Source organism: Myotis davidii, unplaced genomic scaffold, assembly GCF_000327345.1.
Source record: "Myotis davidii unplaced genomic scaffold, ASM32734v1 scaffold416, whole genome shotgun sequence".
NCBI lineage: Eukaryota > Metazoa > Chordata > Mammalia > Chiroptera > Vespertilionidae > Myotis > Myotis davidii.
This window is the reverse complement of record NW_006287324.1, coordinates 327,761-355,331: the sequence shown is the minus strand read 5'-3', so window position 1 is coordinate 355,331 and position 27,571 is coordinate 327,761. Positions and strand designations below refer to the sequence as shown.

At 38.3% G+C, this 27,571-nt stretch overlaps 1 protein-coding gene across 1 annotated transcript in view; it reads left to right on the top strand.

Annotated features, from left to right (window-relative positions):
• The first annotated feature begins 10,591 nt into the window (after positions 1-10,591).
• The window catches only part of SLC5A7 (solute carrier family 5 (sodium/choline cotransporter), member 7), a 38,342-nt gene continuing 21,362 nt past the window's right edge, over positions 10,592-27,571 (top strand). The window contains exons 1-3 of the mRNA XM_006759085.2: positions 10,592-10,769; positions 15,673-15,786; positions 16,524-16,679. Coding sequence (XP_006759148.1) covers positions 10,592-10,769; positions 15,673-15,786; positions 16,524-16,679 — 448 coding nt within the window. The remainder of the gene's footprint in view (positions 10,770-15,672; positions 15,787-16,523; positions 16,680-27,571) is intronic.

The window sequence follows — 27,571 nt, the reverse complement described above, 5'->3', positions numbered from 1 at the left end:
ATAAATCCTATTATATACATACAATTAAAATACAATATTGTTTTACCATAAAAAGGAACAAACTACTGATCCATGCTACAATGTGAATTATATACTATGAAAACATTATGCTAAATGAAAGAAGCCATAGACATGGGGTCACACTTTACATGATTCAATTTACATGAAATATCCAGAACAGATAAATTCATAGAGATAGAATAAAGATTGGTAGTTGTCTGAGGCTGGGAGGAATGAGAAAGTGGGGCAACTGCTAAATGGATAAGGGTTTTACTTTAGAAATGTTTTGAAACTAGATGGAGGTGATGGTCACAATTATTGTGAATATACTAAATGTCACTGATTTTTTTACTTTAAAGTGGTTAATTTTATGCCATATGGATTTTACCTCAATAAGTCTTTAAAAAAGAAACAAATGCTATATTTGGATATGACACCAACATAGAGGGATTTTTTTTTTACCTTAAAATACATTATTCATCACTGTTGTGCTTTTTTAAGCCATGATGGAGGTACACAATTGGAAAATTCCTGTGTAACTTCTTATTCTAAAATTACAAGGATTTAGTCATCCTATGCCATTTATCATAAGAGCAAAGAAAAAAAAAAAAAACTTGGCATTTGCTGGGCAATAGCACTTGATTCTAATTAATTAGTAACCAAGTGATTAATTCTAGTGTTATTATAATTGTCAGCACATGGAGGTCTATTCTAATAAGGTCTGGTCTTTATTCATTTTAAGACTCAATTTTTTCCTCCTATAAATGACAAAGCAGTTCAATTCAACTAAGTTTTTAACTAGTAGTATTCCAGTGCTGAATATAAAAATGAATGGAGTATGATCTTCTCATACACATAGTTCACAGGCTAATAGAGAAATAAACATATGATCTGCAGACAATTGATATGTGGTATTAAGTGCCCCGGGTGAAGAGCTTCAAAGATAGGCACATTTACCCAGTCTCAGCATAGAAGGGATTCTGAAAGTTCTCTTTGATCCATGTCTGAGTTGAGTCTAAATGAATGTAAAGGAATTAGCCCCAAGTATTGTGAAGAGGATGTCATCGAAAAGTTGCCAGGGACCTGACCGGTATTGCTCAGTTGGTTGAGCATAGTCCCATGTACCCAGAGGTCACCTGTTCTATTCTGGTCAGGCCACAGGCCCAGGTTACAGACTTGATCCCTAGTAGGGGGTGTTCAGGAGGCAGCCAATCAATATTTCTCTCTCTTTACCTTTCCCTTCTCTCACTAAAAAAATAAATAAACCATCTATAATAATAAATGCATAATATGCTAATTAGACTGGACAGCTGAACGACCTTCTGGACATCCTTCTGGATGAAGCCGCGGTGACGGGGGCCAAGGCAGAGGTGGCTAGGTGCAATCAGGCAGGCAGGCAAGCAGTTAGGAACAATCAGGCAGGCAGGCAGAGGGGTTAGGGGCAATCAGGCAGGCAGGCGAGTGGTTAGGAGTGATCAGGCAGGCAGGCAAATGATTAGGAGCCAGTGGTCCTGGATTGAAAGAACGTGCAGGCCGGACTGAGGGACACGCCCCCCCATGCATGAGTTTCATGCACTGGGCCTCTAGTATAGAATAAACCCTCAGCTAATATCATCCTCAATGGTGAAAAACTGAAACCTTTTCCTCTAATATCAGGAACAAGGCAAGGATGTCCACTCTCACTACTTTTATTCAACATAGTGCTGGAAATCCTAGCCAGAGCAGTAAGACAAGAGAAGGAAATAAAAGGCATCCAAATAGAGACGGAAGAACTAAAACTGTCATTTTTGGGGAATGACATGATTCTGTATATAGAAAACCCTAAAGACTTCACACACACACACACACACAAAAAAAAAAACTTATTAGAAACAATAAACAAATACAGTCAAGTTGCAGGATACAAAATCAATGTGCAAAAATCCATTGCCTTCCTGTATACTAACACCAAAACTTCAGAAAAAGAAATGTAAAAAGCTATTCCTTTGGCAATTGCAACCAAAAGAATAAAATACCTAGGAATAAACTTAACAAAGAACGTGAAAATTCAAAATACTGAAAATTACGAAGTATTATTAAAAGAGATTAAAGAAGACACAAAAAAATGGAAAAATATTCTGTGTTCATGGATAGGAAGAATCCACATAGTTAAAATGGTCATATTACCCTAAGAAAAATACAGATTTTATCCCTATCAAAATCCCAAAGTCACTTTGTTTTTTAAGAAATAGAATGAGAAATCATCATATTTGTATGGAACCACAAAAGATCCCAGATAGCCAAAGCAATACTGAGATAAAAGAATGAAGCTGAAGATATCATGTTCCCTGACGTCAAATTATACTACAAAGCCATGATAATCAAAACAGCATGGTATTGGTAGAGAAACAAGACGCACAGATCAATGGAACAGAATAGAGAGCCCAGCTATAAAATCACATGTATATGGACAGATAATTTTCAACAAAGGAGCCAGAAATATACAATGGAGTAAAGACAGTCTCTTCTATAAATGGTGCTGGGAAAACTGAAAAGTCACATGCAAATTAATGAAGCTAGATTACAGTTTGTCCCCATGCACAAAAATTAATTCAAAATGGATCAAAGACCTAAATATAAGACTTGAAACAATAAGTAACATAGAAGAAATTATAGATTCCAAACTTATGGACCATGGTCACATAGAACATTTTATGAACTTGACCCCAAAGGCAAGGGAAATAAATGTAAAATTAAATTAAAGGTACTATATCAAATGAAAATAAACTTCTGCACAAAGGAACTGACAACAAATCAGACATGCAGCCAATAAGATGAGAGATGATATTTGCAAACAGTAGCTCTGAAAAAAGTTTAATTTCCAAAATATATAAAGAACTCATAAAACTCAACACCAAACAAACAAACAACCCAATCAAAAAGTGGGCAGAGGGCCTGAAAATACCCCTCTCCCAAGAAGACATATAAACAGCCAATAGATATATGAAAAGATGTTCAAACTCACTAGCAATTAGGGAAATGCAAGTAAAAACAACCATGAGATACCACCTCACACCTGTTAGAGTGGTTATTATCAACAAGACAAGCAATGACAAGCGTTGGAGAGGTTGTGGAAAAAAAGGCAACCCTCATTCTCTGCTGGTGGAAATATAGACTGGTCCAACCACTATGGAAAGCAGTCTGGTGATCCCTAAAAAAATTAAGAATAGAGCTATAATTCCTCTCCTGGGTTTATACCTGAAAAGCTTAAAATCATATACTAGGTATTTGCAAAGATATATGCACCCCTATGATAATTGCAGCATTATTCAGTGTCCAAAACATGGGAAACAACCAAAGTGTCCTGTGACAGAGGACTAGATAAAGAAGATGTAGTACTTACACACAATGGAATACTACTCAGCCATAAAAAAGGATAAAAGAGCACCATTTGCAACAACATGGATGAACCTTGAGAACATTATGTTAAGTGAAGTAAGTTAGTCAGAAAAAGCTAAAAACCATATGATTTCACTTACATGTGTGATATAAATATGCAACTTGTGAACACAACATTGTGGTGGTTGCCAGAGGGAAAGGGGTGGGGGTAAGAGGGTCCTAATATATGGTGATGATAGAAAATTTGTCTTTGGGTGGTGGGCACACAGTACAATATACAGATCTTGTAACATAGAAACTTACACCTGAAAATTATACGATCATATTAACCAATGTAGCCCCCAATAAATTTAATTTTAAAAAATTCAATAAAACCATTTTTTTTAGAAGAAAAGTTGCCAGGAACTGTTGGTGAGGCAGAAGAAGAAGAAGCTGTTTCTCTTCCACATGTATTTTTCTGAAAGTGTATTATTGCTCCAACCTTATCTACAAAAACAAATAAACAAAAAAACAAAACAAAACAACCATTGGATTTAAAAATTGGTCAAGAATCATGAGTTACTTATTAGCCTATGAAGTGGTTCACAGAACATGTGAACTCATGAAGCACCTCTAAATTAGTAGCAAAATACTTCTTTACCATCAGATAACAAAATAGGCTGAGACACTTACACTCCCACTGGTTGTGAACCACTAACAGGGATGGAACACCACAGGCTTCTAGGAAAAGTCAAAGCAACTACAGAAGCCAGTGCAACAGCAGTTGCTTGCCATATACTGAGCATTAGTGTTTTAACATTTGCCATTCACATTAATCTTCATATTTCCATGCTATCAACACTAACCTGGCACATTTATTATTGCCATTTTACAGAACATAAAATTAAAACTCAAAGAGGACAAAATAATTTGCTGAAGATGCCATAACTAGCAAATAGGAATTAGAGTTGTCTGTTTTGAATTCAAAACTCTTTCCACTCTGAAACACAGCAAGATTCCCCCAACCTAGCTGATCATCAGGATCAACGGAGAAAGTTTTTAAAACTTCTGTGTTCCTACACCCACAATGCACAAGTGGAAACAAATTAAAAATACAATATCATTTAAAATAGCACCCAAATGAATGACACAGGAATACATCTAACAATATGTGTATAAGATCTACATAAGGAAAACTATATAACCCTGATGAAAGGAATAAAAAAAAAAAACACTAAATAAATGAACAGATATTCCAAGTTCATGGATAGTCTAGGAAGACTCAATATTGTCAAGATATCAGCTCTTCCCAACTTGATCTGTAGATTCAATGAAATTCCAATAAAAATTCCAGAAAGGTATTTTTTGAATATTGACAAACTTGTCCTAAAGTTTATATGGAGAAGCAGAAGACCCAGAATAGCAACTAAAGGAGAGGAACAAAGTTGGAGGACAGATGTTACTTGACTTTAAGACTTACTATTAAGCTCCAGCAATGAAGAGAGTGTGGCAAATGGAGAAAAGGCAAACAGGATATACAACTTAGAAATAGACCCACATAAACATAGTCAACTGATCTTTGACAATGAGTAAAGACATTATAATTGAGCAAAAACAGTCTTTAAAAAAAATGTGCTGGAACAACTGGATATCCACATGCAAGAAAACAAACAGAAAATCTCAACACAGACCTTAAAACCTCCACAAAAATTAATACCAAAGGAATCACAGACCTACGTGTAAAATACAACACCCCAAAATTCTGAGATTTTAATAGAGGGAAAATATAGATGACCCAGGGTTGAAGGTGACTTCTTATATACAATACCAAAGGCACAACACATAAGAGGAATAATTGATGAGTTGGAATTAAAATAAAAATTTCTGCTTTGTAAATGGCATTGCCAAGAGAATGAATGAAAAGACAAGCCATGGACTGGGAGAAAATACTTACAAAACATCTGACAAAATACTGTTATCCAAAATATAAAAAGAACTCTTAAAACTTAATAAAAAACAAACGACCTGATTAAAAATAGGACAATGACTTTAAAAGACATCTCCATCAAAATAAAAAAATAAACAGATGGCAAATAAACACATGAAAATATACTCCCTCCACATCATATATCATTAGGAAATGCAAATTAAAATAAAAATGCAATACCATTGCACATCTATTAGAAGAGCTAAATTTTAGAACACTGACAACATTAAATGCTAGTGAGGATGTGGAACAATAGGAACTCTCATTCAATGCTGGTAGGAATCCAAAATGCTGCAGCCACTTTGAAAGAGAGTTGGACACTTTATTAAAAACTAAATCACTTGGGCATATACTCTTACCAAATAGGATCAAGCAATCACACTTTTTTGTACTTTGCCAAAGGAGTCAAAATGTATGCCCACACAAAATGCTGTACATGGACGTTTATAACAGCTTTATTCATAATTGCCCAACCTTGGAAGCAACTAAAATATTCTTTAGTAAACTGGTACATTCAGACAATTAAATATTATGCAGCGATGAAAATGAGCTATCAAACCACGAAAGGACATGGAAGAAGCTTTAATGCTATTACTAACTGAGAGAAGCTAATCTGAAAGGTTACTTACTGTTTGTTTCTAACTCTATGACATTCTGGAAAAGACAAACTATGGAGACAGTGGGGAGGGAGAGATGAGTTGATGAAGCACAAAGGACTTTTAGGGCAATGAAACTACTCCATATGTACTATAATAAAAGATGCACGTTATTATACATTCGTACAAACCCACTGAAAGTACACCAAGAATGAACCCGAATGGGAACTGTGGACTCTGGATGCTGATGTGTCCCTGTAAGTTCATCCATTATAACAAATGTACCACTCTGGTGGGGGATACTAATGATGGATGTTAATGAGGCTGTGCATGCATGGACGGAGGGAGTATATTGACAATAGTTCTGCCCAAGTTTGTTGCTAATCTAAAGCTGCTTTTTAAAAAAAAAAATGGCCTACTAAAAAAATATTTTTTAATTCTGCCCAAGATTTAGTGAATCAGAATTCTTGCTATGGGGCCCTAGAATCTGCACTCTATGATTCTGATGATCACTCTGGTTTTGAAATGACAGGTCAAGTTTCAATTAAAGCTAAATGTAATCAATTAAAGTTATTAAAAGTTCAAGTAAAAATTGTGTGAGAAAACTGGGACATTATGAAGGATAAGGACTTAAAATAGAACCCCCAATATCATCAGCATTTACATTCATGTTCAATACATGTATGCCAAGTGATGTTCTTCTCAGATCGCCAGTATTATCTTAAAAAGATGATGCTGACGGTGTTATTCCCAGGGCCACACTTCAGTAGCAAGGTTGTAGACCATTAGCTCATTGAACAGGGTTAATTTGGTTTTAGTCACTTGGGTATATACCTAGTACATATGATAATTCCTGGATCATAGTGGATGCTTGCCATGTGTTTGTTGAATGAATAAATCTCCCTCTTGTTCCATCTGATTAAGGACTTTAGTTTGTACTTTGCCTAACATCTGCATACAGATATAATACATCTTTCCATGCATTTATAATAGCTTACTGAAGTAGAGCTTTTGTTTACTTTTTCCTTCTTTCCTTTCACAGAAGAGAAATTGCTTAAGGGCAGGGTGTCTATATAATTTTCTACATGTTTCTTAGTTCTTAGGACAGTGCTTGGAACATAAAAGCCACTTAGAAAATGTATCTGAAATAAATAAATGATTTGGAAATGAAAAACTGCTTTTTATCCTCCAAAGCTGCAATGAATCTTCAACTGACATGTATTTCTCTAACTCCAAGCATGATCACATATTCTCAGGAGACTGAAAACAGAGGTACATACTGAAGACAAAAGAGTAAGTGTCTGGGAGGGTACGTTCTGGAGCAGAAATCACTGCAGTATCATCCATAGATCAGACACAGGAGCTCAAAAGACTTGGCAAATGAGGAAATGTCTTTACAGGAGTAGACTCAGTGCATTAGCAGTTGTTATTTTCAACTGGTGCTTTTGTCATGAAAACAGCTGCTCTGCCAGGTCAGAACTTTTTTTTGGCCATCTTCAAGGTTATTGCATCTTCCCAGATTTGGCACTGAATCTAGTCTGGCAAGTCTGGCTTCTTAAAGTGGATTAGGTGGGCCCCAAAGAGAGTCATGTCCTGGCTGTATTCCCAATTCATATACCTAAAAGCTTTGGTGGTATTTCTGTGAGGACAGCCAGCTCTTTTTTCCCTCTTTGTACTTGAGTCTAGCTTCCTGACCTAAGCCTTGTGCAGATTTCAGACACTGCCATAGCCCATGCCAGTCCTGTGACACCACTAGCTGCTTGTCACTGTCACCTTAACTCTATTCTGGTAGGTAAGACATAAATTAAAACTGTGGTCAAAGTCCAGAGTCCATTACTCAAAACTGTTTCAATGTATAACCCTTTCATGTGAAAAGGACTATGTTGAGAGGCTGCCTCAGCCTTTTCCAGAAAAGCAGAAAGACATAGCTGTCCATGCAGGCCCTTCCCCCTGTCTGTTCTCTGTGAACTCCTGGAGGCTTCCTTATCTCACACATGGTGGAGGATGCAGTTACTCTTTTTACAAGAACAAAGGAAAGGAGTAGTGATATAAACTTGAGGCTTCATTTCTATACCCAGTGTAAAAAGAGTGGGGATCATCAGAAATTTTGCCTAGAAAGAGGTGGACAAGAGTTAAAAAAATACTCTTATTTGTTCTGTCAGTTTAGATTTTTATATTTTACTGTTTAATACACTGGTCGGTGAACTATGGAAATGATATAGATAGTTATGTATACTATGGATATGTAACTATATCCATGAATATCTAAATAATCTAGGTAGCATGTAAATATAGATATCTAGGTGTGGACAGATAGACATTTTAAACTTCTACAGGAAATTCTTTGGAGTTCTGGAATAAATTTTTGTGGGCAAGCAACCTAATTGTTCTATAAGGAAAGCTGTCTTGCCTACCTTATGCAGTAACTTTATGTGTTTTGGACAACTCCTAGAATCTTTCATTTGATTCTGTTTAAAAGTAAAAGGGGACTTGAGAAATGACTTTTGAAACATTCTGGAAATGTCTGCTGGATAGAACCCATCTCCAGGGAAGCCACAATCAGGCTCCCTGAGGCCAGGGAGGCAGCAGGAGCATGCATGCCTCTGGGCTCTCAGTGACAGAAGCCTCAGGACACCAGACAGACAAAGTCTGGGAAGAATACTGACCCCTCTTCTCTATTGCACTTCCAGCTGCTCCCTAAAAATATAATTGTGTGAGACCCTCCCAGTTCCCTGCTTCCAACCAGAGTCCAGGGAAGTTAGAATTGGTAATGACCCCAGGGAATCACGCCCTCTTTCCTGGAGGAGAGAAGGGGGATTGGTGGGACTCTCCCTGCAACTGTCAGGGACCAGGGTGTCACTGTGGCACTGGCCTGGAGCCCAGGCTGCGCCCCAGTTCTTCAGACCGGACTTCCTGGGCACCCACCTTGCTCCCGAGGGCACTGTCCCCAGCACCCGCCCCAGCATCCGCCCCAGCACCACTTTCCTCTGACGTCCGATCTTGAGATCTGACGATCGCCCCCACCGGCCGCTCTTATAAAGGGAACTTTTGCCAGTACTGGGATGATCACTGCCTCGCCCCGTGCCACGCGCCCTCCGCCGGCGCCCACACCTGTCAACTCCGCGTGCGCCCAGGTTCTTGGAGAATCTGGGCGAAGAGCCGCGCGGGCATCCTGACCCCCAGTGCCTGGCCCTGCCCCCACCCCTGCACCCCCGGCCACACCCTCCCACTCACCCTTACACACACACACACACACACTCCACTGCACCCTTGCAGACTCCGCCACCGCGGTTCCCGGGGGCAGCGGTCCCGGAGCAGCCAGAGGGGCTCAGCGCTTCTCCGCGTGGGGATCACTCAGGTAGGCGCGCAGCAGGGCGTTTTCAGAGCCCAAGGACGCGGCTATTTTGCCTCTTCCTGGTGATGCGCGGGCCGTCCACTCCCTTGCACTCAGGGTTATCAGGTGCCAGCGGCTAGAAAGTCCGGTTAGAGAAGCGACCAGGTCCTCGCTCGCGCAAGCGGTGGGCAGAGGGGCCCAGGAAGGAGGGCAGGGTCATGGAGCACCCCGCTGTGGCCCCAGAAAGAACTTCCCGGTTAGGTTGGCTTCTTTTCCTTCCTCCGGAGTCCTAGGGAAGCTAGCTCTTCTCCCAAGGAAGAAAATACTGGCTAAGTATGTGTGGCTGGTGTATTGTGTGTTATTGTATTTTCTTTCTTACCCACCTGCGTGCACAAATAGCAGTTTCCCCCAGAACGTGTTTGTGTGAAATAGCTGGGTCATGAGGGGGGAAACAAAGAAAAAGTGAAGATGTTAGAAGTTGACATCTGTCTTCTGAGAATCTTGATTTTAATGTCTTTGACACTCTTATATTTTTAAGGATTTGATGTAATTTTTAAATGGTTTCTTGTGTATACCATTGAGGGGGAGGGGCGAGATGAAAGGAACAAAGGACAGTGGATGGGGAAGAAGGTTGATCAAGATGTTACACATAACATCGTTAGTAGCTACAGAAACTTGAACCACAGGCACTTGTTGAAAATTGGAGTTGATGTGTTTTAGGAATAGGTTTTCCTAAAGTTCTTTTGTTTTTTTCTTAAGATAGCTTCACCTCACATTGCTTTTGGACCATTTTCTGAAACTGTTTAAAGGAAGGGCTAGAAGAATGAATAAATGAACAAATGTGTTATAATTCTCAGAGTAGCCTTTTACGATATACTTACCTTACTGAATAATTCTAGATGGAATAGTAAGTTAATTCTCAAAAGCAAACAGATGCATGCTCTTTCTAAGTGATGTCTTGACTGAATTACTGAGTTAAGGTACAAGAAAAGGTTAATTTTATATTGAAAGAATTTATTAAACACAGAATGATTATGATTACATTTGTTACAAAGCACTTCCATTTTTTTTCTTGAATGCTCAAAACAATGCTATATTGTTAAATAGAATAATATAATAGGCACCTGTTGGTGACTACTAGTTTAACATGCGATTTCAATGTACTTTTTCTTCAAGTGGCAAAGGATTTCTCATGAGCCAGTTGATTTACTTCCGACTGGCTATGTATGTATGACTGGTTTATAATGTGCTACTGTATTTTCTTCAGAAGTCTAATGAAGTAGCCAGCTGTGGAAGATTCCAGACCTCTAGATAAAAATGGCTTTCCATGTGGAAGGACTGATAGCTATCATCCTGTTCTACCTTCTAATATTGGCTGTTGGAATATGGGCTGCCTGGAAAACCAAAAACAGTGGTAGCGCAGAGGAGCGCAGGGAGGCCATCATAGTTGGTGGCCGAGACATTGGCCTGCTGGTAGGCGGCTTCACCATGACAGGTAGGTTCAGATGTCCAGCTCCATGCTGCCTACCCCTCCTTGGTCTCTCAGAATGACAAAGCAAATGTTACTCTTTGTCTTCAGGATCCTTTGTGTTCATTACATATATATTTTAAAAATAATTTTACATTTATTTAAAACAAAAATAAAACTGTTCAACTCAGCAGTATTTGAACAAAATGATTATATAATTAACCACTATGTAGAATCTGAATAAAACAAACCTGGGCTGTCTGGGCTGTTCAGAGGGTGGGAACAGGGAAAACAAAGAGGTGGATGAGAGTGCAAAAGTGTCTTAGTCTTACAAGTGATGTATCTGGTAATTAATGTGATAAGGTCAGCATCTCATCTTGCTCGTTAGCATAGGTATGAAGTTGTGACTTTGCACTCTCTGAAATGATGAATATCAGTAAACAATAACTAGTGATGGCTTTAAACAATAAATTCAGGGGCAACACAATTCCATTGATGCCCTGATTTGAAATTAATTATCCCATTTGATAAACTAATTTCTTTGCAGAAGGACAATCAGATGTTAGGAATCCACTGCACTGAAGGGAAAGATTTCCAAAATCTTTTCCTTGAAACAAAAGGAAAAAATTCAGGGCATGTCTTAACAGAAATCCCCAGCCCCCACCTGCAGCTCTCTCTCATTTGAACCTTCTCTGTGCCAGGAGGGGCTGATATTCTATCCCCTTTTGCCCAGAGGTGGTCCTGTTTAAGAGGTGGCTTATTTTTCTTTTATGTTCTTTTTGGTCATTGACAATCTTTCTGAAAAACAATTTAAAATTATATTTTTAATATAATTGGATACATATTTGCTAAAAAATACCTTTTCTTTTAGGATCTCAGTAGTTTTTAAACATCAGCAATATAACCCATACTAACAGCAACTCTGAGTGCTCATGGGAAAATAAGCCTTTGGAAATCATATCCAAATGATGCCCACTTTCAGCCCTGAAGTGTTATTGAGAAACGATTTGCTCTCTGTGGGAAATACTTTACCAAGCCGATCTGTGAAGGCTACATCTGTTTGGCCATCTCAAATCTATAATGTTCTATAATAATTTGTGTATGATAGGCTTTTTTTCAGATATTCACATTTTCTTTTGTTAACTCTTGGCCAAGTATATGTAGGTTTCATTTGGTCCTTCTGAATGTCTTTATCTTTACATTTCGGAACTATGAAAGTGGTTTGGGGTTAAGTGAACACACAGATTTACATGGTTAACAAAGACCAGAGTCGGGGCCAGACCCAGGTCTTCTGGGAGCCACGCCCGGCCTTTTTTATGATCTCATCACACTTAGCCCTCTCACTGGTTCCTCTTTATTTCTTTATAAATGTACATGGTTGTAAGGACTTTTATCCTGTGTCTTTTTTTTTTTCCATACACACATATCCAGAACAAATTGTATTGTACAAAATATTTTCTATGATGCCTGATATGTGAAATTAGATAAATTCAAAATCACAAAGAATAAAAAGCATTCACTGAAATTTTGGCATGGATTTTTTTTATTTATATTCTCTTATTATCCATTGATGAACAGTGAACACAACTTTATATTTTCATCTTCAGTTTTCATTATAGCATTTCCTCTTTCTCTTAAAGATCCAGAACTGATACTGACTTTTGAAGAGGATTGAAAAAATTGTGACTATATTTCCCTCAGATTTCTCCTATTATGAAGAAAATAAAAATAAAACAAAGGTGGTTGATTTTACTAAAAAAAAAAAGTTGGAAAGAATAAAGCTGTTGTATATCAAAGCATTTTTATTGTAAATTGTTATAATGTTTTATTACTCTAGTTTAACATTCTATTTATTTAGTCCATAAAGATATTTCAGAATTTGTTTTTTTATCATTTACAGTATTTTTTTTCAATCTAATAGGCTGTTTTCTTAATAATATTTTCCATTTTTTCTCCTTTGTTTTCATTGATTTTTGTTGAATTTATTGGTTTGACATCAATTAATAGAATAATATAGCTTTCACATGTACAATTCTATAATAAATCATCTGTATATTGTATTATGAGATCACCACCCAAAGTCAAGTCTCCTTCCATCATCATGAATATTCCCTTTACCCTCTCCTACTTCCCTCCACCCTAACTCCATACTCTTGTCTGTGTCTATGAGGATTTTTTTTTTGGGGGGGGGGGGGTTGGTTTTTTTGTTCATTTGTTTTTTGCATAATCACATAATCCTTTCACCTTTTCACCCAGCCCCCAACCTCCTTCCTTCTGACAGCTATCAGTCTGTTCTCTATGAGTCTGTTTCTATTTTTTGTTGTTGTTAGTTTATTTTGTTCATTAGATTCTACATATAAGTGAAATCATATGGCATCTGTCTTTCTCTGACTGGCTTATTTCACCTATAGTCTGTTAAATTGTATAGAAAAATTGAATTATAATGTTTCTTATAAAGAATCATGGTTTAGCTCAGTTTTAAAAGATTTTCTAATCTCAGAACTGAAAAGAATCTTGATCAATATTTTAATTCTTTTAAAATATGAACCATATTATCTAACCCTTGCCAAATTAATTGATTTCATATTTTTGATAAAGAATAAAAATAGAAAATAAAAATGCATCTGACATGAAATTTACAAATATGCAGAGCAAACTCTGTCCTCGAAGGTGCTAGCTTGATAAAAATGGAGGGGCTCTACCTATGACAAATAATTACATTTTCACTTCTATGTTATAATGTTTGTGATTATTCAGGCACCAGTTTTCTTTTTGGATAATGGAAGGAGACTTACACAGTGAAAAATGATTACTAATAAGCTTCGTGCTCATAAGACCATCAGGCCATTTGGTTTGTGCAATAAAACATTGCCGGTGTTGTTACCAGTTCTAGCTTCTAGGAGGAAGATGGAAGATAGTCTCGGGTCCTGTGCCTGAGAGGATTCCTCTTTTCAGGTCCTAGTTACATACTCAGTGGGGCTGGGAGAGGGAACCCTTTCAAAAATTTCAGCAGGGCTTCGAATGAAAAAGAAAAATGATAGCTTTGGTTATTTATTAACTCCCATGCAAAAGCTACTATGAAGATGACAATGGCTGCCAACTGTGTGTCCACTATAGGGTTTTGTACAAAAACTTCCCATTAAAGTATACTTCAAATTAATTTTCAGGGAGGTATTTTTTTAAATGTATTTTATTGAGTTTTTACAGAGAGGAAAGGAGAGAGATAGGGAGTTAGAAACATCGATGAGAGAGAAACATCGACCAGCTGCCTCCTGCACACTCCCCACTGGGTATGTGCCCGCAACCAAGGCACACGCCCTTGACCGGAATCGAACCTGGGACCTTTCAGTCCACAGGCTGACGCCTTATCCACTGAGCCAAACCGGTTTCGGCATCAGGGAGGTATTTTTTATGTTGACCCTTTAAAAATAATATTCTCTCGTCTTTGTTTTGCACTTGGATTTTTTTAAAAGCTAGATAGATTTTGGTGTGAACACAAGAGAATGCTTGTTTTCTATAGCTTCATATACATATTTTTGAAATTTCATTTACATTCTGTGAGGTTTTAAAGAATTTTTTAAAGTCAAAGTGTAATATACAGCTTAGAATTCAATCTCATATCTGGTAAGCTTCTTGCCAACCTATGTTCCTCATAATTTTACACAAATTCTCCATAGGGATTATCTTAAATGTTTTATTAATACTCTTAAAATATATAAACTGCAGAAATTTAAGTGTTTCATTAACTTTAGTTTTTCAGCAAGAATCAGATATTATATTGAACTAGAGGCCTAGTGCATGAAATTCATGCATGGGGGTGGGGGGTCTCCTCAGCTCAGCCTGCACCCTCTCCAATCTGGGATTCCTCTCACAATCTTGGACCACTGGCTCCTAATAGCTCACCTGCCTGCCTGCTTGCCTGGTTGCCCCTATCTGCCCCCTCCTGCCAGTTTGATCACCCCTCACTGCCTCTGCATGTCAACCTGATCACCCCTAACTGCCCCCCACTGCTGGCCAGGTCACCCCCAACTGCCCCATCCCTGTTGGCCTGGTTGTCCCCAACTGCCCCCCCTGCCAGCCTACTTGCCCCCACTGGCCCCCCCGCCAGCTTGTTCACCCCTCATTTTAGGACACCTGGGAGTAAGTGACATATCTTTCCCCCCTTCACTCTCTTAACAATTTAAGGTAGTAAGTACAACTTAATTATGATTTAAACTGACTCTATTAACAAAAAGTACACACACCGACAACTACACATGTGCATGCACACACACAATACACACATACACACACACACACACACCTTGAGGACAATAGTCATGATCAATAGGAATAGATCAATACAATTAAAACACAAGAACTTTGAAATAAAGACATTTGACTGATGTTATGGAGGCTGAGGGGAAAGTTGTAGTTTTATGAGAATAGAAATAATCGTGTACCATATTACATATTATCTCAAACTTTGTGTACTAATAATATCATTTAAAAGTGTTGATGACTAAATGGATTTAGAAAATATCTGGGGCAACCCTGTCCAATAGAAATATAATGAGAGTCACAAATGTAATGCTACGTTTTCTACAAACCACTTTAGAAAACATAAAAAATAGTTGAATTACTGTAAATAATAGAATGTATTTAACTCAGTATATTGTAAATGTTTTCATTTTACAATGTAAGCAATACAAACATCATTGTCATATCTTACATTTAATTTTCCATACTAAGTCCTTTTAAAATTGTTTAACATATTAAGTCTTTGAAATCCATGTATATTTTAGACTCGTAGAGCATCTCAGCTAGACTAACCACATTTAATATACTCAATAAATAGCCACATGAGGCTAATGGCCAATATCTAGACTGAGCAGGCCTAGGGTGTGACAGGTGTGAGAATATCTTTCCCTCATTCTTCATTCTCTTTCAGCCACCTGGGTTGGAGGAGGTTACATCAATGGGACAGCTGAAGCAGTGTATGTACCAGATTATGGTCTAGCTTGGGCTCAGGCACCAATTGGATATTCTCTCAGTCTGATTTTAGGTAAGTGAAAGTTCAAACCTCAGTGACCCCCTCAGTAAAGAACAGGAATATAGATAACAAGTGAAATAAGTCAAACAATGTAAATAACTATTGTGGGAAAATGTTACCAGAAATCTTTAGCTACTACAGAAATTGGTAGCACATGTTTAGATTATTCAACTTCTTGATTATGAAATACATAAAAAAATCTCTTGATATTATAGCTATCATAACAGTGATTTTTTTAACATAATGGTGTTTCTTTTTTCTTTCAAAAATAGCATGGATATATAATTTAAAATGAATCAACTTGAATTGTACCTGAATTTCTTTGTGTAAATCACACTAATAAAAGATCAAGAATATTATACAACAGAGTATTCCTAACTTATTTTTGCACCTAAAATACTTTAATTAAATATTGGGCTTAATCAAAATATCTTAACACTTGCTGTGCTCAGTGATGCATCAAGGCATTTTAGTGGGTGCTGTGCTGGTCCATGTTTTCTAATCCACATGCCTCAGATACACCACTCAATTGTCCTTTGGATACATACAATAATAAAGGTATGAAGAAACTTGCCTTTGCTTGCTGAATATTGCTTGGTTCTATATTTATATTTTAGACTGGTTCCTTAAAACATGTGTCCTTAAAAATTCATTTCCCTTGAGAAATTGTAGCATAATAAAAGGTTGGCAAAGACTATTACATTAAGAATTAGTAATTTTGTCATAAACACTTTTTTCATTCCTTTTAGGTGGTCTGTTTTTTGCAAAACCTATGCGATCCAGGGGCTATGTGACTATGTTAGACCCATTTCAGCAGATCTATGGCAAACGCATGGGCGGCCTCCTATTTATTCCTGCACTAATGGGAGAAATGTTCTGGGCAGCAGCCATCTTCTCCGCCTTAGGTAAGAACGAATGAAACCATCGCTCTACTGGACTCTCTGGTTGATTCACCATCAGATACATAACTTTGCTTTCTTCAGCCACAGGTCAGACCTCCCCTGCCTCTTCCTGGATCAACGCAACCATCTCCCTGCTTACAGTTCTATCGCCTCCTGTAGTGTCCTCATGGTAGCCAGACTCATCCTTCTAAAATACAAATGTGATTATGTCCCTTTCCTGCTAAAAACAAAAACAAAACAAACAAACAAAAAAACCTTTGTAACCAAGCCCATAAGCTTTATATGACTTAGCCTCTGACTTTCTCCTCTCATCATTCCCCTCTCCTCCTTTCTTCTTTCATAACTACAGTCCTCTCTTGCCTCTGACACTGTGCAAGTCCAGGTGTCCTCTGCCTTGGATTCCTCTCTCCTCTTTCCTTTCTCACATCTGCCTCACCAACCAACGAGTGTCCTCCACATCTTCTCAGAGATACCACTTCCTCAGATAAGTCATCCTAAACTTGCTGAATGCTTTTCCCATGGACTTCCTTAGACACACAAAAAATTTGTTTTCAATAGACTTATCACTTTGTGTGATTATGGCCTGTTTATTTCATGCTCAATTTTCTATCTCATAAAAAGAATTATAAATTTCTTAAAAGCTGGATTTATGTTTTGTTAACAGTTGTAATCCTATTACAAATGAATGAATAAACCATCTATGGAGATGATAGGTAGACAGATGATAGCTAGATCTTTGGTTTGTCCTTTAGTTACTTTTTTCTTTTTAAATTCAATTTATTGGAGTGCCATTGGTTATTAAAATTACATAGGTTTTAGGCATATAATTCTGTGAACATCATCTGTATTTTGTCTCCTTCCATCACCATTTATCCTCCCTTTACCTTCTTCTAACTCCCCCACTACTCTTCCCTCTGGCAATCAACATACTGTTGTCTGTGTCCATGGGTCTTTCTTTTTTTTTTGCTTAATCCCTTCACTCTTCTCATCTACCCCAAACCTCTTCCATTCTAACATCTGTCAGTACGTTCTCTATATCCAAGAGTCTGTCTCTACTTTTTTTGCTAGTTTATTTTGTTCATTAGATTTCACATATAAGTAAAATCATATGGTACTTGTCTTTCTCTGACTGGCTTATTTCACTTAGCATAAAACTCTCCAGGTTCATCCATGCTGTCACAAAAGATAACATTTTCTTATTTAGAGTTGATTGAGTAGTATTCCATTGTGTAAATGCACCACGTGTTTATACAGTCATCTACTGATGGGCACTTAGACTGCTTCCAAATCTTAGCTATTATAAGTAACACTGCAATGAACATGGGGGTTCATATATTGTTTTGAATTAGTGTTTCAGGTTTCTTTAGGTATATTCCAAGAAGCCAAATAACTGGATAATAAGGCAGTTCCATTTATAATTTTTTGAGGTAACTCCATCCTGCTTTCCACAGTGGCTGCATTAACCTGCATTCCCACCAACAGTGCAGTTTCTCTTTATTCACCTTGTCAATAATTCTTGTTTGTTGATTTATTCATGATAGCCATTCTGAAAAGTGTGAGGTAATATCACATTGTGCTGGATTTTATCAAATGTTTTTTTCTGCATCTGTTGATATAATCAAATGATTTCTACCCTTCATTTTATTTATGTGCTGTATCACATTTATTAATTTGTGGATATTGTACCAACCTTGCATCCCTAAAATAAGGCTAACTTGTTCATGTTGTACAACCTTTTTAATATGTTGCTGGATTGGGTTTGCTAATATTTTATTGAGGATTTTAGCATCTATGTTCATCAGGGATACTGGCCTATAATTTTCTTTCTTTGTAGTGTCTTTATCTAGTTTTAGAATTAGGATAATGCTGGTGTCATAAAATGAACTTGGGAATTTTTCCTTCTCTTAAAATTTTGGAATAGTTTGAGAAACATAGGTGTTAGTTCTTCTCTAAATGTTCCGTAAAATTAACCTGTGAAGACCTCCAACCCAAGACTTTTGTTTGTTGCAAGTTTTTTTTTTGTTTTATTTTGTTTATGTTTGCTTGCTTTTTTACTGTTTCAATTTCATTAATTGTGATCTGTCAATTCAGATTCTCTGATTCTTCCTGATTCTGTTTTGGAGATTGTATGTTTCTAGGATTTTGTCTATTTCATCCACATTGTTAAGCATATAGTTGTTCATAATATTTTCTTACAACCCTTTGTATTTTTTTGGCGTCAGTTGTTATTTCTACTCTGTCTTTTTTTCTTGATGACTCTGCCTAAAATTTTGTCAATCTTCTTTATATTTTCAAAGAACCAACTCTTGGTTTCATTGGGATTATTTGTGTGTGTGTGTGTGTGTGTGTGTGTGTGTGTGTGTTTTACTCTATTTCACTTATTTCTGTTCTGATGTTTACTCACTTTTGACTTTGTTTGTTGTTTTTTTATAAGTTTCTTTAAGTGTAAAGTTAGTTTTGTTGTTGTTGTTTTCTTGAGATTTTTCTTGTTTCTTGAGATAGGTCTGTAATGCTATGAATTTCCCTCTTAGGACTACTTTCCCTGTGTCCCATATATTTTGGGTTGCTGTGTTCTGATTTTCATATACTTAAAGGTATTTTTTTATTTCTTCCTTGATCTCATTGTTAATCCATTCATTGTTTAATAACATGTTATTTAGCCTTGATGTGTTTGTGTATTTTTCAGGGTTTTTTTTTTCCTTTGGATTGGTGCCTAGTTTTATATTTTATGTGTCCTTTAATTTTAAGTGATAGCCTTGCTGGGTAAAATAGCCTTGGTTGTAGGTCCTTGCTTCTTACCACTTTGAATATTACATGCCTTCCCTTCTGGCATGAAGTATTTGGGTTGAGAAATCAGCTGACATTCTTATGGAGCTCTGTTGTAGGAGCTCCCATTACTGATTTTCTCTTGCTGCTGTTATGATTCTGTATTTGTCTTCAATATTTGCCATTTTAATTATGATGTGTCTTGGTGTGGGTCTTTTTGGATTCATCTTGTTTGGTACTCTCTGTGCTTCCTGCACTTGTGTGTCTTTTTTCTTCATTAGGTTAAGAAAGTTTTTGGTCTTTATTTCTTCAAATACATTCTCTATCCCTTGCTCTCACTCTCTCCTTATGGAACCTCTATAATGAGAATGTTGTCATGCGTTATGTTGTCCCAAAGTTCCCTTAAATATCTTCACTCTTCCTAATATTTTTCTGTTCTGATTTTGTGGGGGGTTTTTCTACTTTGTTTTCCAAATTCCTGATTTGATTCTTTGCTTCATCCAACCTACTTTTTATTTCTTCCAGTGTATTCTTTTTTTAATGTTTTTTTTTTATTGATTTTAGAGAGGAATAAGGGAGAGGGAGAGTGAAAGGAATATCAGTGAGAGAGATAGAAATATCAATTTGCTGCCTCCTGCACACACCCCACTGGGAACAAGCATACAAACCATGCACGTATCCTGACCAGGAATTGAAACAGCAATATTTTGGTCCATGGGATGACACTCAACCAACTGAGCAACACCAGCCAGGGTTCCAATGTATTCTTGATATCAGGTATGGTATTCTTCATTTTTAACTGGTTCCTTTTCATGGTTTCTATGCTCCATTTTATGCTGTGTAGTTCTCACTAAATTCATTGAACATTCTAATAACCATTAATTTTAACTATTTATCTGATACATTTCTTGCCTCTAAATGATTTGGCTCTTTTTCTGGGGTGTTCTCCTGTCCTTTCATTTGGGGCCTGTTTATTTGTCTCCCCAATTTGGCTGCCTCTTTATATTAGTTTCTATATATTAGATAGATCTGATATGACTCCCAGTTTTTTGTGGGGTGACCTTATATAGTAGATGTCCTATGTATCCCACTGGTGCAATCTCCTTGATCATTTGAGCTGGGTGTTCTAGAAATGTCACTTGTGTTGGTTATATGGTCCCTCCTGTTTACTTGAGTCTTGATTGCTATTGCTCTGTTTGTGAATGTGATTGAACCTTAGGGTGACTGACTGTGAGGCTCAACACCAACCATAGCATGTGAGCTGCTGTGCAGGTGCTGACTGCATAAAGCAGAGTTTGCCTCAGCAGGGTTTAATGCCCACTGAGATTGCCCTCTGGATATTGTGAAGTTTACTGGGTCTTGCTCTGATGTTGTCTAAAGCTGGTAACTGAGTGTGTTGCTTCTGGGCCGCTTGGGATGGACTCAAGCAGGACAATATCAGTCTGTGCCTGGCTCTTGGTAGCCTGTTTGGAGCTACAAGTGACCCATAATTGTGGCTGCATCTGCTGGGCTTGTGTGCACACAGGAAGGACCAAGATAAGCACCAAAGCCAGCTTGTACCAACATCCAGTTCAGGGAAATGTCAACAAAAGTCCCAAGGCACCCCGATGAGATCTGCCTTCTGCAGCTTCTGCCTACCAGCTGCCTGTTAAGTTCAGTTATTGAAAGAACCTCTTGTAGAGTGGGGAGAAGATCTAGTGCAGTGGTCGGCAAACTCAGTCAACAGAGCCAAATATCAACAATACAACGATTGAAATTTCTTTTGAGAGCCAAATTTTTTAAACTTAAACTATATAGGTAGGTACATTGTTATTAACTTAATTAGGGTACTCCTAAGGCTTAGGAAGAGCCACACTCAAGGGGCCAAAGAGCCGCATGTGGCTCATGAGCCTCAGTTTGCCAACCACTGGTCTAATGGATCTCCCATTGGGGAGGTGCCAGTCAAGCTTCAGAGAAATGGTTAGTGTGATACCTGCCCCAGACCACAGTATTCAGTCTTTCCTGGATATTTCCACAACCTAGAAATGGCAGAGCCATTATGAGTTGGCTGGATGGGGCCTCTGGAGCCCGGAGGATGGGTCTGCCAGAAGTCGGGAAAGTGTTTTTATTGGATTTCTCATGAGTGGGAAATGCCAATCAGGTTCACAGGAAAGTGGAAAAAATAGCCCCACCCCAAATCCAGACAACTCAGTCCCTGACACCTCCTGAGTCTGCTCAAACCTCTAAACCTTGGCCAAGGAAGCTGAAGCCTCAGAAGGGTCTAAGGTTCTCAGGGTGGGGCAAAAGAGAGTCCAGAGTGTGGGGCAATAGCTTTCTCCTAGGCTGATGCCATATGGAAGGGAGTGCTCCACACAAGAATGATGGAGACTGCTGAATTGTAGAATGACTCAACTTAGAGACTCTGATGGCTGTCCCCACAGCTCCCTCCCCAAAGCCTAAAACCCCAGGCTCTCCTTATACTACTCTAGTCTGCTCCACTTTCCCTCTGCCAGAACCCAGGGTCAGTGGCTGTGAATGAAATTTTGTGCATTGGCCCTTTTTATTTAATTGGTTTTAGAGAGAGAGGAAAGGAGAGGGAGAGAGAGATACATCAATCGGTTGCCTCCTGTGCACACCCCTACCAGAGGTCAAACCTGAAACATGAGTATGTACCCTGACTGGGAATTGAATGCAACCTTTTGTTATAAGGGATGATGCATCTGCATTGGTCCTTTTAGAGTATGTCTGTGTATCCAGCGGACTCTGTCTCTTCCTGTCAGATAGCAACCCTGCTGCTTTTCACAGCCGGATATTAGAGATATTACTTGTGGGTTTCTTCCTGGCTCAGTGCTCTGGGATTGGGAGCCAAGCTTTGGGTTTAGACACCATACTTCTTACAGGGATCTCCCTGTAGCTGAGATATCTCCCCAGAACCTCTTAGCTGCTGCCCATGGGAGTAGGGACAGCTCTTCTAGTTTCTCTGCCCTTCCTACCAATCTCAATAGAACTTCCTCTGTAAATCCTTGTTTATAAGACTCCTATTCAGCTAGTCTTCAGTTGGTTATTTGGAATGATTGTTCTTTAATTTAGTTGTAATTCCCATTTGGTCATGGGAGGAGGTGATTATAGCTTCAACCTATTCTGCTACCATCTTGAAATCCCCTAGCTTTGCTACTTTCTTCAAAAGAGAAAAATTAAAAGAATGTAACATCCTTTCTCAATGTGATCCCTTAACATTGCAAAGTATTGGATTGTATACATTTTTAGGGATCTATAAAATGAACTTTGGCTCTTCAGGGCATAACTTACTACCAAGATTAATTATTGCTAAGGACAACTTACCCTTGGCCTTTGGTTTCTCAGCCCACTTATAACCTTTAAAAAGCAAAATATTTCAGTGGAATCATGGAGAATCTTCAAAGTGAATACCCTACCTTTTGATCAAGGGTAAATATAAGCCATTCTACTAAGTACTGGGGTCCTTTCTGAAGATCAATAGAGTTGGAAGTTCCACTATTTTCCTCAGTGAGCTATATCAGTGTTTGATATCCAGGCATTTATTATGTTACTCTCCATCTCTTCTTACAAATGGAAATAAAGAGAAGAAGTCTACAGCTGGACTTTCAGTGGTCAAAACAAAAGTAAGATAAGATAAATTTCTTTCTATGTTATACGTTCTAGACCAATTTGTCTTCTGGTTTCAGCATTATCATCAGACCTGGACACTATAATATCAGATATTAGTTTATACTACCTTTTACTCCTTTCTCTCTCAAACTCTTGTATAATCTTATTTTCTTGGTCTCCAACTTAAAGGAATGACTTGATATAAAAAAGAAGAGAAATTGATAGTTATAAAATACTATAATAACTAAGTGAAAAATGTTGGACTTTCCTGGTACTGGATAATAATACTCCACAACTACCACTGCACTTACATTCTAATTAAAATGTGTGAAAATGCACCTCCTTTGCTACCTTGCTCTCATTAGCTAGGAAGCAATAGTTTGTCACTGTTTTCAACACCAGAAAATTTTGGTTTTAAGACAACTGCCTGCTGAAATATCAAAAGAGAGTGGGCTGAATATGTGACAGAACACAAAATATTTATTCTCACTAAATAACAGAACAATTAAGGGGTAATATAATTAATAAGTTAATATTTCTAAAGTATTTTGGAAATATAAAACAACAGCTAAACACTAAACTTTATTGCAGTTAGTTATTTTTGTATATATGTGTGTATCTATTTCTATGTGTATATGTCAATATACATGTAAAGTATGTATTCTCTCTCTCACTGTACATATACACAATGAACAGTGTATATGAAAACATTACTGCTATTGTTGGAAATATATGATCTGATGAAGAGAATGTATGTCTAATTTTAAATTAACACCTGGATTTTCTTCAAAAATAGTAGTTGGAAATGATTCAAAGTTAATATTTATTATAAACAAGTTAAAATACTTAAGAATAAACAAACAAGATCTATTACCACCTTATCATGAATATACATAGCTCACCACTGAAACTTAGGAGAATCTTAAACTACCTTCTTGGTATAATTGGACAACATCCTTATAACTTTTTAAAGAAAGGTATAGCCGAGGCCGGTTTGGCTCAGTGGATGGAGCGTCGGCCTGCGGACTGGGAGGTCCCGGGTTCGATTCCGGTCAAGGGCGTGTACCTGGGTTGCGGGCACATCCCCAGTGGGGGTTGTGCGGGAGGCGGCTGATCGATGTTTCTCTCTCATCGAGGTTTCTGGCTCTCTCTCTCTTTCTCTTCCTCTCTGTAAAAAAATCAATAAAATATATTTAAAGACAGGTACAGTATTTACATTTTTGATGGTTCAAAATCAGTGAATTTTTATAACTTTAGTTACAATATATTTACTTTTATGGTTGCATTGGCAAACAAACTAATATTTCACAGTGATTTTACTCACTGCAAATGGTGAAAATATTCAGAAAATATTTTAGAGAAAAATACATCCCAATCTTAATAATGATGGAAGCATAGGTAACATCTTTACAACCACTGAGCTAAAACCAGATGGTAGCATCTACCAGTATCCCAAATCTTTCTGATTTTAGCCCAGTGATCTTACTTTTATAACATACAGGCAGCATTGAAAAGAGGTAGGGTAATAATTATACTATAACTCATGGACTACAACTTTTAAAATGTTATTATTAAAATAGAGAACTAGATCAAAACAAAAACGGGCAAGAGTTGCAATTAAAGTTTCAACATGAAATAAATAATTTGAGAAAAAATAATTTGTTTAATATCCATACAAAAATTAAGTCAATTATTCCAAGTCACTTATAAATAACGAGGGGCACAGTGCATGAATTCGTGCACCTTGAAAGGAACTGTGGGCCACAAGGCTGTAGTGGGCATAGGGGTGGGTCTTAGCCCATCCTCCATGCCCCCACCTGGCCTTTCCCACCATAGCCTCTGGTCCCCTGTCTGCCGGCAGCCCTGCTTCTGCTGCTGCTGCTTCCCCTACCACGTTCTGATGGCTCTGGCCCTGCTCACACCCGCTGATGGTGCAGAGCGATTGGGACTGGTGCCATCAGCAGGTGCGAGCAGCAGCTGCTGCTCTGATAGCCCCTCAGGAGCAGGGGGAGGTGGAGAAGCATCAGGAGCAACCGGGGCCAGCAGCCGCTGCTTGCACCTGCTGACAGCGCCCAGTAATGGGGACTGGTGCCAGGAACCAGCAGCAGGTGTGAGAGGCAGCTTTGGAGCTGGCTGCAGGTGCAAGCGGGGCTGGCACCCACAGTGGGTCTAAGTGGTGGCTCCCAACCCCAGTCACCCCTCAGGAGCAGGGGGAGGTGAAGAAGTCCTGAGGGGCAATCAGGGCCGGCAGCTGCTGCTCGCACCTGCTGACAGCGCTGAGCAATCAGGGCTTGTGCTGGGCACCAGCAGCAGGTGAGAGCACTGTGCAGGACCTCGGCGGATGGGAGCAAAGAATTTTTAGTAACCACTAGAGGCTATCCCTGATGACAGCGACCAGTGCCCTGCCTTGGTCTGCCCCCACTCACCTGCTCCACCATCCCACCACGACTGATGCCACCATGTTCCATGCACTGCTGCCTGCTGCTGATGCCCACTATGTTCCGTGTGCACCCCCTGGTGGTCAGTACACATCATAGTGACTGGGTGTTCAGTTGTTCTATTGTTCTGCCGTTTGGTCTATTTGCATATTAGGGTTTTATATATATGATTAATCTGGTCATTGTTCTTCAGTTCCTTGCCAGGCTTTTCCTTTTATTAATTGGTTTTTACTTAGGAAATAAATTTAATTTTGTTACCAAAGTCAAAGCACTAAGAAAATTTTGTTTGAAAAATATTTTGTTTTATCTTAGATTAAAATCTTTTTTATTTCTCTTTGAGATATTGGATTTTTATCTCTGGTGGGTTGCATACACTATTAGCTTGCAATTGAAGAGAGATAATAGAATATAAGATAGCAATTAAAATCATAGTTTTGTTGTATGTATGTTAGCATTGCTATTATTGCTGCATTTAATAATATGAATATAAACTACAACTTTTGAGAACAATGGGTACAAGCTCTGTAAAACAATAAATCCCAGATCTGGCAGTCCAAGGTAGTCCAACTGTCCACATCATAATATCCTGAATGGAAATATAGACACAAACAAACACAATAAACAAAGTCATAAAGTAAGAAAAACATACACCTGATTTCTAAGGTAGGTTAAAATTTTGATGGTGAATATTACTTACAACTGTGATGTTGAAATCTAGGGTTCTTCAACGCATTGTTGTCCAAGGAACAGGACAGGAATGCTCCCCCAATAAAATAAGATAAAATAAGATAGAACTTTAACAAAGCTGAAAGAGAAAATGTTAGTAGATCCAATTTGCCAATTTTATTATTTATTTATTTATTTATTTATTTATTTATTTATTTATTTATTATTTTGCCTAGAAATTTGTCTCAAAACTTGGTATCTTATACCATCTGCTATGTAATAAAAGCTAGCAGGGGTCAGAGTTAATACAAAACAGAGGGTGAATATTAATTGTAATATGTATAAGTCATAAAGGGTTGTTTTCCCATAGGTGAGAGTACATATATTGCATATATTTAATATTAAGTTGGAGTTTCCAACAGTTGGTGGAATTAATGTAAGCTTTTATGGTAGATTTAAATTTAAAATAGCTTGTGGAAGTCTGAAATTATATTATGAATTTCAGGTGCCCTCACATAAATAAGTTAGTAAAGCACTAATTTTTAAATTAGAAAGAATTTAAAAATATATCTGTATCTATATACATATATATCTATAATAATAAAAGTATAATATGCAAATTAGACTGGACATCCTTCTGGATGAAGCCTGGTCTGGGGTGCCTGCCAGTGGCCAGAGGAAAGCCCGGGTCCCAGGAGCCAGAGGGAAGCTGGTGCCAGCAGCCGGGAGAAGGAAGGCCTACTTTTGTATGAATTTCATGCATTGGGCCTCTAATATATATACTGTATATACTAGCGGCCCCGTGCACAAACTTCATGCACATTAAAAGGAAATTAATTAGAGAAAATGCGTTAATATTGCTATTTGCCTTTTCTCTATAATAGAAATATCAGAGATGAAAGAAAATTAGTAAAATGTATATGAAAATCTTCCTCCTGTCAGAGTGTGGGGAATGGCATGGGACCCAGAGTCAAGTCCCCAACCACCCACGTGCACCTCAAAATTGTGCAAGACCCAGACCCCGCCAGCCCCACTCCCATTGGAGGAGATTCAGACCTGGCTGGCCCCACCCCTGTCAAGCTCCGCCAGGCGGGGGGCAGAGCCTCAGGTCCCCCATAAAGCCCCACCAGGTTGGTGGGTGCAGTCTCAGGTCCCCTGTCAAGCTCCACTGGGTGGGGTTGTGGCCTGAGGTCTCCTGTCAAACCCTGCTGGGTGGGGGGCACAGCCTGAGGTCCCTCATCAAGCTCCACCAGGTTGTGGGGGTGCAGCCTCAGGTCCCCCACCCCGGCCTGGCTCCACGCAGCCTCAGGTCCCTGCTGATTGCTCATTATGGCTTGTTACGGGAACACTGCCTCTGCTGTGGGTGCAGCCATCTTGTGTTACTCTGCCTCTGCTGTGAGCATAGCCATCTTGTGCAGA